Genomic DNA, 12,074 nt, shown 5'->3' with positions numbered 1-12,074 from the left:
GATGAAGATTATCTAATTTCTAACAGGAGGCTTCCTCCTCCTCTATAATTCACCAGCCTGAAAGACCATCAGCAGTTTTTTCTGTTATAAGTGAACCCAACAAATCAGTCCTAATAAGAAGAGGTAGCCTTGGTGCCAATCCATGTAGGATTTTGAAAGCTGACAACCAGCACTTCGAATTGCATTTGGGAGCTAATATTAATAGGGACTCTTATTGATAAAAGTAACAAGGTGGGAATCAATCAGAGGAAAAGATTACAACCAAATATTACTGCTCTCCAATAGGTGTATGTGTTCATGTGTGTACTGAAAATTCATATTGTTCTGTGGCAGAATGTAGAAATCAACTAACCTAATGAGAATTACCTTAAGTTATTATAATTTGGCAAAATGAGCTTAAAGGAATGAGTGCTCTCAGGATGCCATTTTTGCATATCAGCTGTTCTGAGAACAAACAGGTGAAACAAAACAACCACTTCACAAACACATGGCACAACATAGGAGAGCAAACCCTCAGACAAGATTTAGCAGTCCATCAGCATTTGAAAAACAAAGGCTATTCTTTTTAAGACAGAAAAGTCCACATTCTGGATAGAAAGAAACACTGGTCTGAAAGAGGGATAAAAGAGATCGTTTATGTTAATATTGAGCAGCCCTTTCTGAATAGAGGGGGGAGGTTTTAAAAAACCACCTATCTCCTATCTACAATGCCCGTATTTTCAGCAATTCCAAGAAAGATTCCACTTCCATTTGCATTCTGATACAGGTGATCCTGAGGGCACAGATAAACCCCCAAGTGGCTTCAAGACCTCTTAGGGAAAGTGCTAACAACCAGATGGCTGCAAAGAAATATCCTTCCAACACTCCCCCAGCCCCCATCCTGTGAGAATAAAAGCTTTTATCGCTCCCACCATCCTGCCAGAACCGATGAAGCTTCTTAGATAAAAAGTTAAATGTTTTTTTTTCTCAAGGAAAAAACAGTCCAGCTACCTTTTGAAAAAGCACCTCTGATAACTGTGATCTGGGTGACTGAGAATCTCCGCAGACACACAGATGTTCTGAGACATTTCAGCTTTACCTATGAGCACAATAATCCATTCTAGGAAAGGGATGGGTAGCTGCAGGCAAGGCAAAGTTATGAATAATCATATAGGACTGTTTGCCTTGCATTGTATAGAAATGTTGTATCCTACTAAGGTGAAACTTAGATCACAGAAGAGTCAAACAAGCATATGTTTAAATTATTTTGTTTAAACAAATTAAGAGAAAAAAACAGATTAGGAGGAATGCATGAATATAAAGCAAACATGTGCTTGCTTTGGGAATACCAGTTGACCAAGATGGTGCAAGTGGGTGTTAGAGGAAATTAATTTAAGAAGAAAGAGAAAAAAATCAAAGACAAAGCTTCCTGCCAGTCCTACTGTACCTGACCACATGGAAGAAACCACATTTAAGACTCCAAACATCTCTCTCTTCTTAGATTTTACCAAAACCTCATCTCCCCAATAAGGACCAGAAGTAATGAAAAGCAAACGATTAGCCAATATTGTATTATGTCATCCACTTAGAGACAGAGAAAAAGAACAGGAAAGTTGTGTCAATTGGAGGAATGGATTATTATTTGAACTATGACAAAATATTGTTAAGACCATGATATATTTTCCAATAAGCCATATCATTTAACATGATGTTAAATGTCTCTTTCTATTTAACACAGAGAAACACAAAGAAATCCTTAGCAAAGGATTGGAAAGGTTGCAGGAAGCATGAAGAACCTAACCTAGCCTCATTGGCATCAATGGGAATTTCTTCTCAAAGTAACGTTACAGATGAAGACTTTCCTTCATGATTGGGGGCTATTTTTCCATAGCTGTTATAATTCTAATCACTCAGTCCCTAACTAGTTGATACAATTTATTTATAATTTTAAAAACTGTGCAGTATATAGTAGTCTTCAACTGACTACCAGAATTGAGACCAGAATTTCAATTTGTTAAGGGAGTTGTTAAATAAGTCCTCCCCAAATTTATGACTTTCTTTCCCATGGTTGTTAAGTGAATCACTGCAGTTATTAAAGGAATCTCATAGTCATTAAACAAATGTGGTTGACCTCATTGACTTTGTTTGTTGAATGATCATAAGTAGTGATCACATGACCCTGGGAAGCTGCAACCACTATAAATATGTGCCAATTGTCAAGCAGCCAAATTTTGATATATGACCGTAGGGATGCTGTGATGGTTTTAAGTCTGAGAGGCGGTCACAGTTATTTCTTCAGAGCCATTTTAATTTTGAATGGTCATTAAATGAATGATTATTGTTAAAAACTACCCATAGAAGCCTCAATCACCTACAGTAATATCATTCTACATTCTTTTTCCCCCTAGTCTTTGAGTTCTTCTTTTACCATTTCATCCATCTACTTAAACCTTCTTTTCCATGTAGTATCTCTGCTATGTCTAAATCCCAAACTTAAATGATATTTTTAATTAATTTTTGCATAGGTCAATTAAAAGATTCTTGCTAGGAAGTAGGAGAAGACACATGAGACAACTTAAGCATATTGTATCAGAACAGTGATGTTGCTTAGAAATATGTACCTATGCTAAAGTGAAAATTGAACATCAGGGAATAATAACAACAATATTTAACACTGTAGTCTAGCTAATGCAGTAGTCCCCAAAATGTTCCTAACAGTGTTCCAACATTTATATTGTATACAAAATTCATATACATTGCAGGATAAACATGTTGAATATACAGTGTATTTTCTGTAGTATTGGATGTAGAATTAATGGGTGAAAAAAGCAATTAAAAATTGCATTTTGAAACCCTGTACGGACTTGTTCAGTTCCCCAAAGCAGACATATTCCTTTTGATGCATGGCAGAATAAAGAGATGCACTGACAAAACAATGTCTAAGAGATGCAAATCTTTTTTTTTCTTCATGTGGAATAGTATAATTCTCCTGTATGATAACAGGGTACACAACATAGGGATTGCTGTACATTAACATTAGCTAATAATCCTTGGTATCTATTATGAACAGGTGGCCTTTAGAAAAGAGTTTACATGTTCAAAGCATTAATGCACTGAAGTCTTAGCTAATACCAGGATATATCTTGATTTTGGGAGCATTTTAATTCAGCTTTCATGGGTGTGCTATGATCTCATGATTCAGTGATCAAAATTACATTGGCTTCATAGACTAAAACTTCATCCTCAAAAACAAAAACCGGAAATTTAAATAATCTATGTCAAAAATGGACATTTTAAGTTATTATATACTTCAGAATAAGGTGTCTTTTCCTCAATTATATATTAACACTTCCCTATGTTCGTAAAGATCATTGCTTCTAGGAACTGCTGTTAGAAGATTAATGTTTTGTAGGAACCTAAGAGTTCTTTCCCATGATAGATTGCTTTAGTTCTTGGAGATTTGCTTTAGTTAGAAAGCTTCATGTAATGGGTCTCTCTTGATGTCATTTGGGGTAAAACTAGAGTTGGGTGATTGAAAATGTTCATTGTATGGAAAGGCTTGAAGTTTACATTTTGCTATCTCCTAATAGGTCTTAGTACAACTTAAGTCAAAAGCCATGAAAAGCTGCTGCTAAAAAAAATCTTATTTTTTCAACCACTCTATAATACTTTTATATTCAGAAAAAGATCACATAGATGGTATTTCGTTCTATTTTTGGTTTGTCATGAAGGATTTGGGAAACATTTGCTAGATAATTATATTCAGCACTTGACTTCTATATGATTTACAGACTAGCTTCATCTGATATTCAGAATATTAATATTGATGCACTAGTATTGCTACATATGATGTACAGCAACCAACATCTGACATTATCCAATAAGAAGTAATCAGTGCTTCATTTCAGGAACATGCAACCCATCTGATTATCTAACATCTGACATTCTAAAAGAATTTAGCAAAATTTATATTAACTTCATGTATTCATTCATTCAAACAAATAAATTATTATGGCCTTTTTTAACTTTCTGAAATTGGAATATAAAGAAAAGTCATATTAAAGTCTGAGCTCAACTTAGAAAATTCATTCTGTTTTGAAATAGTTTGATATCAACTTGTACAAGTTTAAGTGTTTAACAAATACTTTCATAAATGCTGTAAAAAATACCAAGTTATTTAAATTCAGGTTTATTGTTTGTAATCCAGATTTCAATGAATGGCCTTATATAGCTCCACATCTGTCAGCTTTTATTTGCAGGTTGTGAAAAATGGCAATATTGATACCACAGTGATCCAGTGATATTATAATGAGTTAACCAAATTCTTATAGCTTGCTAACATCAAATATTATATACTATAGGCAAGCTCAAGCTCTATCCTTATATAAACAGATAAAATAACTGTTTCCTTCCCAGTTCATAATACGGTTGGAGGGATTTGGATGAAGCCCATCTCATTCTCCACAACTCTGCATGCTTACTTCTACATCATAGTTAACTTATATAAATATAAAACTTATATAAATAAAAAAATGGAAGCCATTTTCCATTTTCCTAAGTTTCAGTGCAACTGAAAAAGGTACTGTCTTCTGGCCTGCATCAACATACTATTGCTTCTGACCCAACAATTTTGAGCTCTCGAGGAATAGTAATAGAAAGAAAGAAAGAGACTGGAAGAATGTTGGATAAATAAAACAGCTATATCAGTGATGGCTAATCTTTTGGGCACTAAGTGCCTAAAGCGCGCATGCATCCCAAAATGCAATATGTCTCCCATGCATATGTATGTGGCCGCCACATGTGCACCACTTCCATGCATGTGTCCCGCCCCGATGCATGTGCCCTGCCCCCACACACACATGCATTGCAGAGACACAAAGATCAGCTGGCCGGTGGGAAGCATGCACACATGCACAACAGAACTGAGCTGGGGCGACACCTTATGTGCCCAGAGAGGGCTCTGTGTTCCACCTCTAGCACACGTGCCATAAGTTCACCATTATGGACCTATATAGATATGTGAATGTAAGAAAGATACATTCACATATCTAAAGGGGGCAAGGAAGCCATATAGTTTAATGAAAAATAGTTCTGAAAAAGTTAATCTACAAAGGTATTCCTGGGGAAACATTATCTATTATATCAGGTATAACTCTGTAAGATTGACACCGTTCATTTTTGTTTAGTCCTGACAGTTGGCAGAGATGACAGAGACTAAGGTAAGCCTTCTAAATATCATTTCTTACCTTTGTGGTCCACAATTTGACAGTCCAATCAAATGACGATGTAACAAATAGATGAGAGAAATCAATTGGACCTACTGCCATGTGGCAGTTGATTCCTGTCACTGGCCCCTGGTGACCTTCAAAAACTTCTCCAATCCCCGCTTTACTGTAGAAAAAAAATGAATTCATTTAGGAAACCTTCATGGTTTTTCCTCAGTGAAAATGCTATGATATAAGCTTTCCATTTTCAAAACAAGCAAGACTAAAGTTACCTGCTCTTACTAAGAAGATGTCATAACAAACTAACAATGTCTTAAATGATTTTAGTATATGTTGTGCCTGAGATACATGCATACAAGCTCTGGTTTCCTTTTTTGAATAGCATCCTGTGGCTTTTTCATCTTGACTGACTGAAAAAGTCATAAAATAGGCTACGGTTTGTACTGTATCTCTATTACCTGTACATATATATCATTCAAGTGTAGAAGAACAACCAGCTTATTGTACTGCTAAAATTTCTATAAATAAGTCTAATAAAATATACAGAATATCCCAAATCACAGACTTTTTGTGATTTAAAAAACCCTGCTAATTATTGTAAGCAGTTAAGAAAGTTCTAAAAAAAGGAATGGTTCATGAGCACATTTCACTTATAAACTAAGTTAATATTTGCTAGTCATCTTTGGAGACTTTATTCTAAAAAGCAGCATATAGGTTTTACTGATATATATATATATATGCAGTCACTGATCATCTGGCACATTTCTCTTCCCTACACAAACAGCAATTATGGAGATAAGTAGGAACTTCAGTATGCCATAAGAACAAAAACAGCAACACAATGAATGGTTTTGTAGTATTTTAAAGACAAATAATTGAGAACCTGTTCATTTTAATGGTTTAGCACTAGCCAGAAACTGGCAGACTGTGAGTTCTAATTTTACCTTAGGCATGAAAGCCGGCTAAGTGATTTTAGCCAGTTATTCTCTCTCAGCCCAACCCGCCTCACAGGATTGTTGTGGGGAAAATAGGAGGAGGAAGGCATGTTGAATATATTTGGTGAAATTAGTTATTTATTAGAATAATAAGAGATCAGATAGGCAGAGAGCGAGAGAGAGAGGGAGGGAGGGAGAGAGAGAGAGAGAGAGATGAGGGAGAGGTCATGCATATTTGTGAACCCACATAAAGTCACTGCTCCAGATTAATGCCTGAAGGCATTAATCATTGGAAGATCTCCTGCATGATCTCAGCCATTTTACCAACTGTAAACTACAGTAATGCAATAAGCACAATCATATAGCCAAAAAAAAAAAAAAAAAGGTGTGTGTGTGGGAGAAAGTACCTTCCATGGCGACAAGCTGTGTAGACAGTGCCCTCTTCACTTCCAACTACAAAGTTGTTAACATCTCCAGTTGGGAAAGCCATTCCAGTAACTGCCACTGCCTTGGATTTATTATATACTAGCTCCATACTCTCCTAAAATAAGTTAAAAACATTTCTTTTCAATTGGTTGTTTCTTGAGCACGGTAACGTTGGGACAAGAGAGGAAAGTAGCGAAACTTCTCCAGCCCGAAATAATCTACTTGCAGATTTCTGAGGATCTAATATTATTAAAGTATTGCTGGGGAGCCTAGATGAAAGGACACGCTGAGTCTTTTATTTCCAGAAATTATCTGCAGATCATTGGTTTTTGCTTTTGTTTATTGATGATCAATGGATTATACTGAGGTGTAGTGGTGAGGAAAATAGAATGGAATCTCTATGGTTCTGGGGAAATCATAGTTTTTCTCCCTTCTACCTATAAAAATCTTGCATAGGGTGACACTGATTATCAAAGTAAATTGCAGCCTTATTTAAAGTTCTGAAACAACATTTAAATCTATGTTACTAATATTATATTCTCCATTTATGGTGTTCTTGCATCAAAATTTAACTTTGGTAGGAAATATCTATAGAAACTGTTCTAAAATTACTTTCATTACTACTTTTTCTTTGTCCTTTCATCTGGCTTCAATCATTTCTCCTAGGTCTTCCAATCTTGCCCACAATTCACAATTCCCTTCATGTTCATCCTATATGTAGTTCCTAAGCTTCTACCTGTAGGTATAGGAAATTGCATTATACCTGTGTAGGATTACCTCTTTAACATGGAAATGATCCATTACTTCCCTAGTTGGAAGGTAAGGGTTAATCTTACTAACTAAACTAACTAATCTTAGAGCCATTCCTATTAAGCATGGCCTAATCTGGCCATCCATTCACCGTCCGGCCATTTACAAGAGGTAGTAACTCTTTCAAACATGGTAAAATAGGCTTCTATAATCTTCTTCATCTGTTAAATTAGGAATTTTGATATGGTTGGGGCTACCAATTGCACTATAGTTATACATGCAGATCAGCTATATAAGGTCTAGTTGCAATAACTTAGAGAATAACTTAGTCAGGAATGGCATGGACAGAAATTAAATCAGATAGAGATCAAGGGAGAAAACTTAAGTACTTAACTGAATTTGAAAATCTTATAATCCATAATTTGAAATAACTGCTGGGTCCAATTTATAAGTGCTGGTCAAGTCTAACTCAGAAATGGAAAAAGTCAGAGCTGTACTGTATATACAGATGTGGCACAATTGTTCAGAGAAGTTTCAAAAGAAAAGAGACAGTGGGTTTCAATTATAAGGAAATAGATTTCCTCGTACACTTTGGCTGGACATCAGAAAAATATCTCTTTTATATGTCAATCTTTTAAGATAGTCCAGACCAGTCAAGTCCAAGAAATGCCATACTGATTTGTTAGCTTACAGTAACAGAATGGCACAAGTCTGAAAGAACTTCTCCTCTCCCCACCTAGGGAGGGTCTCCTTCCGTCTCAGATTTATCAGATCAACGTCTACGCTGCTGCTCTTCCTCTTGCCTCCCAAGGCCATTCTCAAATATCATTACATTGTGTCAGGAATGTTCTTCTAATGGATGTCTACACTGGGTGGGTGACTTTCCCAAGTCCCTTCCAATCCCTACAGTCTAGGAGTGTACTCTTATTAACTTTAGTATACTCTATAACTTCTTTTCTTATCTAAGCAAAGATAGCCAATTCAGAAGTTTCCTATTTCCGATTTTTTGCTAAAGCTAGCACTGCATATATTTCCATTTTTACCTATTTTGCAATTCTTAAGTTCCATCTCAATACTGTAATAAGTACACTACTGTACTGAGTATATTTTCTATGATTTTTACGTGGAACAGACACACACAGACACAGATATAAACACATAAAATTGCAGCAGGGACCTAAAATGAGCTTAATAGTTCTAGAGAACAAAAAGGTTTTACTCCAGCATGAAAACATGCCACTCTCTCTCACCCCTCTTGTTTGCATGACAGAGATCTACCCATTTCACCATCCTACCAATTGTTGTTCTGCTCACTGACCAATGCCTTTAAATGCAGTTTAAAAAAAAAGACAAGTAATCCTCAAAATTAGTCACTATTGTGCCCCAAATATCTGTTGCTAAGTGAAACATTTGTTAAGTGAACGTTGCCCCATTTTACGACCTTTCTTGCCACAGCTATTAAGTGAATCAGTGCGGTTGTTAAGTTAGTAGCATGGTTGTTAATTGAATCCGGCTTCCCCACTGACTTTGCTTGTCAGAAGGTCACAAAAGAGGTTCATATGACCCTGGGACACTGCCACCATCATAAATATGAAAGAGTTGCCAAGCATTTTGATCACAAGTTCTTGGAGATGCTATAATAGTCATAAGTGTGAAAAATGGTCATAAGTCACTTTTTTCAGTGTCATTGTAACTTAGAATAGTCACTAAATGAACTGTTGTAAGTTGAGGACTATTGTAGTGCCTACCCCCTGTTCTACATGAACCTAATTCGATATGGGAGATAAACAAAGTGCTATCTACTTTTGTCTTTCTTATATTTCACTATTCTTCGCTAATTCAACAAATCTGTTTAGCTGGTTCATTTCTGGTATCAAGGGTAGAGAGAATAAACCTGCTTAAAATAACAAACTATTTTATAAAAGAGGAGGAATTTCTCTCTCGCTATCCTATATGAGTTATTTAATATAAAGAATAAATCTCAGCCTTGGCTATATATAAATCAAACAAACTTGTGGATTCTGTTTCAGAACATTTGTTAATAAGTTTCCAAATAACTTTTTGTAAAATATATTTAAAAAATACATGGCAAACAACATTGCTATTGTTGTTTTCTAAACTGACAAATGCTGGCCCTATAAATTTCCTCCCTTCCATCCCATTTAATACCCATCAGATGGGTTGGGCTCCAACTCCCAAATTCCTTACACTGGCTAATGTTTGTTGGTTTTTAAATTGGGAAAGATTTTCTAACAATAATATTTAAGAATAGGAAAAATGTATTTGTATAATTTTTGTTGTGATTTCTTTATGATTATTTCTACATTCAAATAAAAATTTACACTATATGCTATATTACAATGAAATATACACTGGGTAAACAGCATTATAGAATATGCTTGATATAACACAAGGTGCATGGTTACCTGTATTTTAGAACAGATTACTTCATTTTCACTTGAAACTGACCTGCATATTAACGCATTATTCTAATTACATGATTTGAGGCAGAGGAAATGGGTTTTGGCTCTCAGAGAAGGCAATTGCTGGAAGCAAGCTACACTCTTTAAAGTACATCCATGGGTTTTAGTCTGCATAGGATGTGAGGCTTTAGCTTTTACAAATTACATTCCATTAATAGGTATCAGCCATCACTTTCTTCTTCTGTAAATAAAAACAAACCCACCTGCGGAGTTGAAAGCATATCCAAACTCCAAGAACACATTTTGCCATCTGTAGAAACGGTAATGAGGTTGTGAGCGTTCTGTGTTCCAACAACAGTTACACAGTAGACTGGATGCTGAAAACACACAAAATACCAAAAAAATATCTGAAGGTGCGGATTATACATTTCACTAACTATTCAGAGGTTATTTACAAGGGAAACTGGATGGTCATTCCAGGCTCGAGTCTTCTCCTTTTACCAAAATATGATAATCCTGTAAGAGATTCAAAAGTTTCCTTTCTCTCTGCTCCCTCTTGTTATGCTGTCATATCTAAATAAAATTATTATTACTGTGAAAATACAGCATTACATAGAAGCATAGATCTTATAGGTAGTTGACTTACAAAAACAATTGAGCCCAAAATTTCTGTCGCTAAGTGAGACATTTATTAAAGGAGTTTTGCTCCATTTTACAACCTGTCTTGCCACAGTTGTTCAGTGAATTTCTTCAGTTATTAAGTTAGTAACATGATTATTAAGTGAATCTGGAGTCTCCATTGATTTTGCTTGTCAAAAAGTCACAAAAAGTGACCACATGATTCCTGGATACTGCAACAGTTATAAATATGAGTCAATTGCCAAGCATCTGAATTTTGAACACATGATCATGGGAATGCCACAGTAGTCTTAAGTGTGAAAAATTATCATAAGTCACCTTTTTCAGGGTTGTTGTCACTAAATTAACTGTTGTAAGTCGTGGACTACCTGTACTTACAAGTATATGTTAGTATGTCTATAGAGATTCTCACTTATCCAGGTCATGGTTGTCCCAAAGATGCCCCCCCCCATTTCTTTCCTTTTTTCAAGAGACTGAAGAAGCTTCTTGGATGAGAAGCGAAAAGTCTTCAAAGAAAAAACAGAAAGTCCAGTTGCCTCTTGAAAAAAAAAAAAAAAACCTTTGGGACATATGTTAACATATGGTTGATATTTGAAAAAGTAGAAGCCAAAAAGCTTCAATGTGGAGAAAAATACCAAGAGAAAAGGCAGGGAGGGGGAAGGGAGGGAGGGAGAGAAGGAAGGAAGGAGGGATAGATGGATGGACAGACCTCTGGCTTGTGTAAAATATCTTCAACTAGTTCAGCAGCAAAGGAATATCAACAACATTTTCAGTCATGGATTTATTTATGTTCTAATATTCATTGAAATTAATCTGAAGCAACTGTTCCAGTTTATCATTTTCTAGGTATAATAGGGACTAACAGGAACAGCTGGGTATCAAAACCTTAACTAACGCTAATCTTTGAGATCTCTGTTACTGAAGTGGAGGAATAGAGATTCATGACGGAGAGATGCCAAATCCGTCCAACCACAGAATCAGGTAAAGAAATCTTCAGATAGCAGGAGAATAACATTATTTTCCTCAGCAACAATGTACAAGACCATTTTCACTGGTCATTGACTCTAATGATGTTTCTTCTATTGCATTCATAACATGTTTATTTCTATCAAAACCAATTTGAATGTTCCCTGTCTTTTTTAATCAAACATTCTTTGTACTCTTTCCTACATTCTTTGCAACTATCTTTCTACTCATAAAATATCTGTTTCTCATCCTCATTTTTCCAGCAGTCCTTTTCTTGTGTGCATTTTTGTCAATCCGGGCTCTTTCATTTCAACTTTCCACAAAGCGTTATTTCCATTGATTACCATTTATCCCATGACACTTTTATGGCACTTGGGAGAGAATTCTCTTCACTCTGTTCTAAGTGGTTTCCATGCTCTCTTTTCATAAGTACCCTTTACATTTGTTTTGTTCAGCAAGTATCTTCTAATACCTTTTCTTATAGAACTCATACTTTCTGCAGTTGTTCTACTTCCACTATTGTTTATTTCACTTTACTTTTGTTCCATATCGATCTTGCCCCAAGAGTCATTCTTAATACCTCCAAGAAATAGTCTGTTCACATTTCAGAATCTCTTATCACTCTTGTAACCTTGTATTATACCTGAAGTAATGTAGGATCTCCTGCTTGGGTAGCGGGTTGGACTAGCTGACTTACAAGGTCCCTTCCAATTCTGTTAATCTGTAATCTG

At 35.6% G+C, this 12,074-nt stretch overlaps 1 protein-coding gene across 15 annotated transcripts in view; it reads right to left on the bottom strand.

Moving 5' to 3' along the window:
- DYNC1I1 (dynein cytoplasmic 1 intermediate chain 1) overlaps positions 1-12,074 on the bottom strand; it is a 274,890-nt gene that overhangs the window by 48,661 nt on the left and 214,155 nt on the right. For all 15 annotated transcript variants that reach the window (XM_087915831.1, XM_087915837.1, XM_087915838.1 and 12 more), the window contains 3 exons: positions 10,002-10,115; positions 6,547-6,680; positions 5,226-5,370 (listed from right to left, as the gene is read on the bottom strand). In XM_087915831.1, the coding sequence (XP_087771957.1) occupies positions 5,226-5,370; positions 6,547-6,680; positions 10,002-10,115 (393 nt within the window). The remainder of the gene's footprint in view (positions 1-5,225; positions 5,371-6,546; positions 6,681-10,001; positions 10,116-12,074) is intronic.

This window comes from Pseudonaja textilis, chromosome Z (genome assembly GCF_049901715.1).
Source record: "Pseudonaja textilis isolate UNSWEBS1 chromosome Z, rPseTex1.2, whole genome shotgun sequence".
In the NCBI taxonomy this organism is placed as follows: Eukaryota; Metazoa; Chordata; class Lepidosauria; order Squamata; family Elapidae; genus Pseudonaja; species Pseudonaja textilis.
The sequence above is the reverse complement of the archived record's forward strand: the minus strand, read 5'-3'. Positions and strand labels throughout refer to the sequence as shown.